This window comes from Ipomoea nil, unplaced genomic scaffold (genome assembly GCF_001879475.1).
Source record: "Ipomoea nil cultivar Tokyo-kokei standard unplaced genomic scaffold, Asagao_1.1 scaffold3030, whole genome shotgun sequence".
Classification (NCBI taxonomy): domain Eukaryota; kingdom Viridiplantae; phylum Streptophyta; class Magnoliopsida; order Solanales; family Convolvulaceae; genus Ipomoea; species Ipomoea nil.
This window is the reverse complement of record NW_017619458.1, coordinates 3,260,040-3,263,848: the sequence shown is the minus strand read 5'-3', so window position 1 is coordinate 3,263,848 and position 3,809 is coordinate 3,260,040. Positions and strand designations below refer to the sequence as shown.

At 40.4% G+C, this 3,809-nt stretch overlaps 2 protein-coding genes across 2 annotated transcripts; both read right to left on the bottom strand.

The window, feature by feature from the left end:
- Nucleotides 1-887: 887 nt before the first annotated feature.
- Nucleotides 888-1,586, bottom strand: LOC109163546 (protein FAR-RED IMPAIRED RESPONSE 1-like). Its single transcript, XM_019312295.1, has one exon. It carries the CDS (start codon nt 1,584-1,586, stop codon nt 888-890), a length of 699 nt encoding a protein of 232 aa, XP_019167840.1.
- A 9-nt stretch (nt 1,587-1,595) lies between these two features.
- On the bottom strand, nt 1,596-2,991 carry LOC109163545 (protein FAR1-RELATED SEQUENCE 5-like). The gene is made up of 2 exons (XM_019312294.1): nt 2,324-2,991; nt 1,596-1,995 (listed from the first exon to the last, which is right to left on the bottom strand). Exons 1-2 carry the CDS (start codon nt 2,989-2,991, stop codon nt 1,596-1,598), a joined length of 1,068 nt encoding a protein of 355 aa, XP_019167839.1.
- Nucleotides 2,992-3,809: the final 818 nt, after the last annotated feature.

Here is a 3,809-nt window from a genome sequence, read left to right as displayed (position 1 = left end):
GATTTCGTTAGTCATTTAGACTTTATCACCTAAGTATTTTCCTAATCTACTCGAACGTTCTATTGTCTTATTTTGTCAAATTCACCTAGGTTATTACTTTTTTTCCTTTATATATAGCTATTAAAACACTGCTAGTGCATGTCCGTATCGGTGCTTATGCTACAGCTATAACGGTTACTCGCGCTTAGGTCGGCACAATCAAAATATTTATAAACTTTCCCGTAACATGTTCACAAATGTGTTATATATTTTAAATCTTACATCAACATATTATCCTTATTCATTCAAACTATCCATTGTCGTTATTATTCGATTTCTGAGAGTTTATTCTTTTCATTTTCAATTACATTTAACTCAAATTCTGTTTTAACCTCGGGTGGTTTAACACCTTAGTCCATGCCAGTTTCAAGGCGAATTGTATCACAAAATCATGCACAAACCGTAGGAAATTAATTTCTCATAACGCACAATGCACACAGACAACAAGATATTTGCACATCAGGTGCCCATCCCATTTATTCATCTTAGAATCTCAAAAAACACTTATTATTCGGATGTTTGTAGTTCTGTTTAATAATTAATAATGGACTAATGGTCTAACTACTTTCGTGGGCAGCTTCTGCTATTATGGCCATTGGCTAGTCCACATGTTTTGCATGTGCGTTTTTTCTTATAATGCTTCGTCATTGCTGTCTCCCTTGCTGATTTCATTCGTTTGCCAGAAACTTTGGTTTTTGCTACGGGAGGAGGATGCACTTCTATCGTCTTTGGGGTTACAACACCGCAATACGACTCCATTATTGCACGCTTCCCACTTACATTCAAATCGGGTTCTTCGTCCTCCCCGAATGTTGCTTCAAACTCTTCCATGCACAGTCTCATCTCCTTCATTTTTCTGGTCTTCCTTTAGCCTTGCCCAAACATCTACGAAATATATTCATTAGTTGTCCTTCCTCATTGTTGTCGTGCCCAAAAGTGTTGTTACCATTCTGTTTATCTCCGTCCGTATCAGTAGGGGAGTGTTTCACGGCTTCTCGCGTCCATCGGGGTGTAATATGTTGTGGGGGGATGTCATCGATACGTTCATCTTTGAGTACGACAAAAACATGGCTACAAAGGAGACCAACTCTTGCGTACATTCTGCATGTGCATGCTATGTTGCTCCCATCTTGCACTATGACTATGTATCGTTGCTCATTTTCATCCTCAACCATATATGTCTTCAACCCTTCTGCCTCAGTGAATGATCGAACTCGACATTTAAAACACCCTGCACTTATTTCCTTTTGGACCTCATAAAAAATAGTCAAAGTGTACACTGTTGCAGCTGATCGCTCTATTCGTAGTTGTGTCTCAAAAACTGGTGTTTGTCCGATGCAACTTGCGGTCAGTTCTAGGTTGTTCTTTCGTTGTTTTCTTACCGCACGCTCGAAGCGGGTGAAAAACTCTACCAGGCATAGGTGCTTGTTCATGTTACCCTGGAAAATCCTATTCTCCGCCTCTGAACGGGAAGTGGTACGTAGTAGCCCACCCATGAACACATCATCGCAAAACGCGGGCACCCATGACGCACGCTCCTCGTACATACGCGTTAGTCATCGGTTTTCATGTAGGTTGTATTTCCCAATTACTGTTTTCCACCCAATCTCGAATTCTGATCTCATTGCTTTCTCGTTCCACGCAACACTATTCAATGCCCTCCGGAACTCATTATTCTTTGACATCTCGGCCCCCACTTTCTCGCTAACCTTAGTCATTATGTGCCACATACAGTAACGATGACGACTACCTCCAAACACATTTGCGATTCCAATTTTCATAGCTGGGTCTTGATCGGTTATTACTATAGGTGGTGCAGTCCCCATTGCGTTCTTGAAGTGTTTTACTACCCAACTGTACGACTCCACGTCCTCCTTATCAATCAGGGTCGCTGCAAACGTCACACATCGTTTGTGGTTGTCTACTCCTGTGAATGGGACAAACACAAGGTGGTACCTGAATCCATTACATAGCAATTAATCGGGCGTCACATATTTGGCAAAAAAAATCAAACGCACACATTGCAAAAACATGCACAGACATACTATAGTCACGCACAGACTTACAACCCATGCACAAACAGCCCTTAAATTACATTATACGTAGTTTCGCATACATCCACGCACCGTGCTAGTAAAGAACTCACTTACACACACGCACTGCCCTAATTAAAATGCACATCATACTCTTCACTTCCTGTATACGTCGCTACCCAAACACAACCTCATCCTATGCCAAAAATTTAAATTTACACACCTATCTATTTAAATTAACTCTTTCATACCTATTTGTTTTGTACGTTGCATCAAAGGATACCACGTCGCCAAACGCACCGTAGTTTTTCCTTGCCATACCATCCGCCCAGAAGACACGAGCTAATTGATCATTTGCGTTCACCTCGTATTCGAAGTACATATCAGCACAATCTGTTTTCTGCTCAAGATAGTTTGATATAACCATTTGCACATCTCCCCACTTCATGTACGCTAATAGCTCTCTTCTGTAATTCTTAAAATCCTGTTGCGTCGCACCAATGTTCTCGGGACCCCCTACAATCTCGGCATATATGTCGAAACTTTTGCTTGCACCAACGTTTGCTTTTTCGCACTTAGTAATGAATTCTTGGTGTGCAATCTCCAATTTGCGATTGACTTTCATAAATGGTTTGTGACTTTCCTCGCACAGACAATGTGTGTGTCTTTCTTCAAATTTGTGAACCCTATGTCTCTCGGCAGAAACTATCTTCATTACAATCCTAGCGCCGCAACCAACTCTATTAGTGGTCTGCCTTTGCTTCTTCTCCGAACCCCCTCCTTCACCCAATGTTTCTTTGCCCCTAGTCTCCTTAAACCCTTGCCGCGAACACACAACATCCTTTTTCAGAACAATACCAAAATTGTTCTTTTTATCCGAACTTCGGCGCACATCAAATCCGGTTGTTGTGGCATACATCGTATAAAATTGGATTCCATCTTCCAGTGTATTAAACATTTGACCTTCATATGGTTTCAGGCTACGGTCGCATTCTGTATACTAATATTTCGTACCTCCCGGGCTAATATCCATTCTGCACTCCTTTTCTGATTCGTTTGCATCGATGTCGTCTGCACTGCACACACCTGTAACATATGTTTCGTTAACATATTCATAGTAAACCACAAGTAATCTTTTCATCATCAAAATAATTAGTCTATGCGTATGGGTTTATACTTCATTGCACATGCTCAGTATCTACGTTGCACCAACCCAGCACACACCATGCACATGTTACGACCATACGACGCACAGGCCGCTAATAAAACGCCCAACAAACGTGTTTCTTACTACACCTGTCTTAGTAAATACCATCGCAAAGGATGAAACAATTTTTAAAAAACAATCAATTTTGCGAGTGATTTCCACACTGCACAAGAAAATTGATATGCGGTGTAATTAAAACAGCATTGCATGTTAGAAAAAGGGCTTGTAATCTGTAATACATTTGAAATACAACAAAATACAGAAAACAACAGGGAACAAAAACTGGATCATTTGATATCTTCAGGCGTGTAATCACTTTCCTATAAGCTTTAAATCTCCCTCTATAAAAGCAACAAGGTTCAAGATTTAATCTTATGGGATACAAGAAGATGAATTAAATTCTCAAGTTGCTCTGTTTGAGAATTTCCTGTAGAATTGTAAGCCTGTGAAATGTCTTGGTTTCCTGCAAGTTGATTGCCTCCATCAATTGCCTATTTTCTTTTTCTCTGCATTTTTCAGATGTTTCTCCA

What these genes read in the sequence shown, in the direction of transcription:
- LOC109163546 (XM_019312295.1), bottom strand. Translation starts at nt 1,586, where the DNA reads ATGTACGAGGAGCGTGCGTCATGGGTGCCCGCGTTTTGCGATGATGTG.
- LOC109163545 (XM_019312294.1), bottom strand. Translation starts at nt 2,991, where the DNA reads ATGTATGCCACAACAACCGGATTTGATGTGCGCCGAAGTTCGGATAAA. An exon ending in GCAACGTACAAAACAAATAG is followed by an intron (nt 1,996 to 2,323) that starts GTATGAAAGAGT and finishes TAATGGATTCAG; the next exon opens with GTACCACCTTGTGTTTGTCC.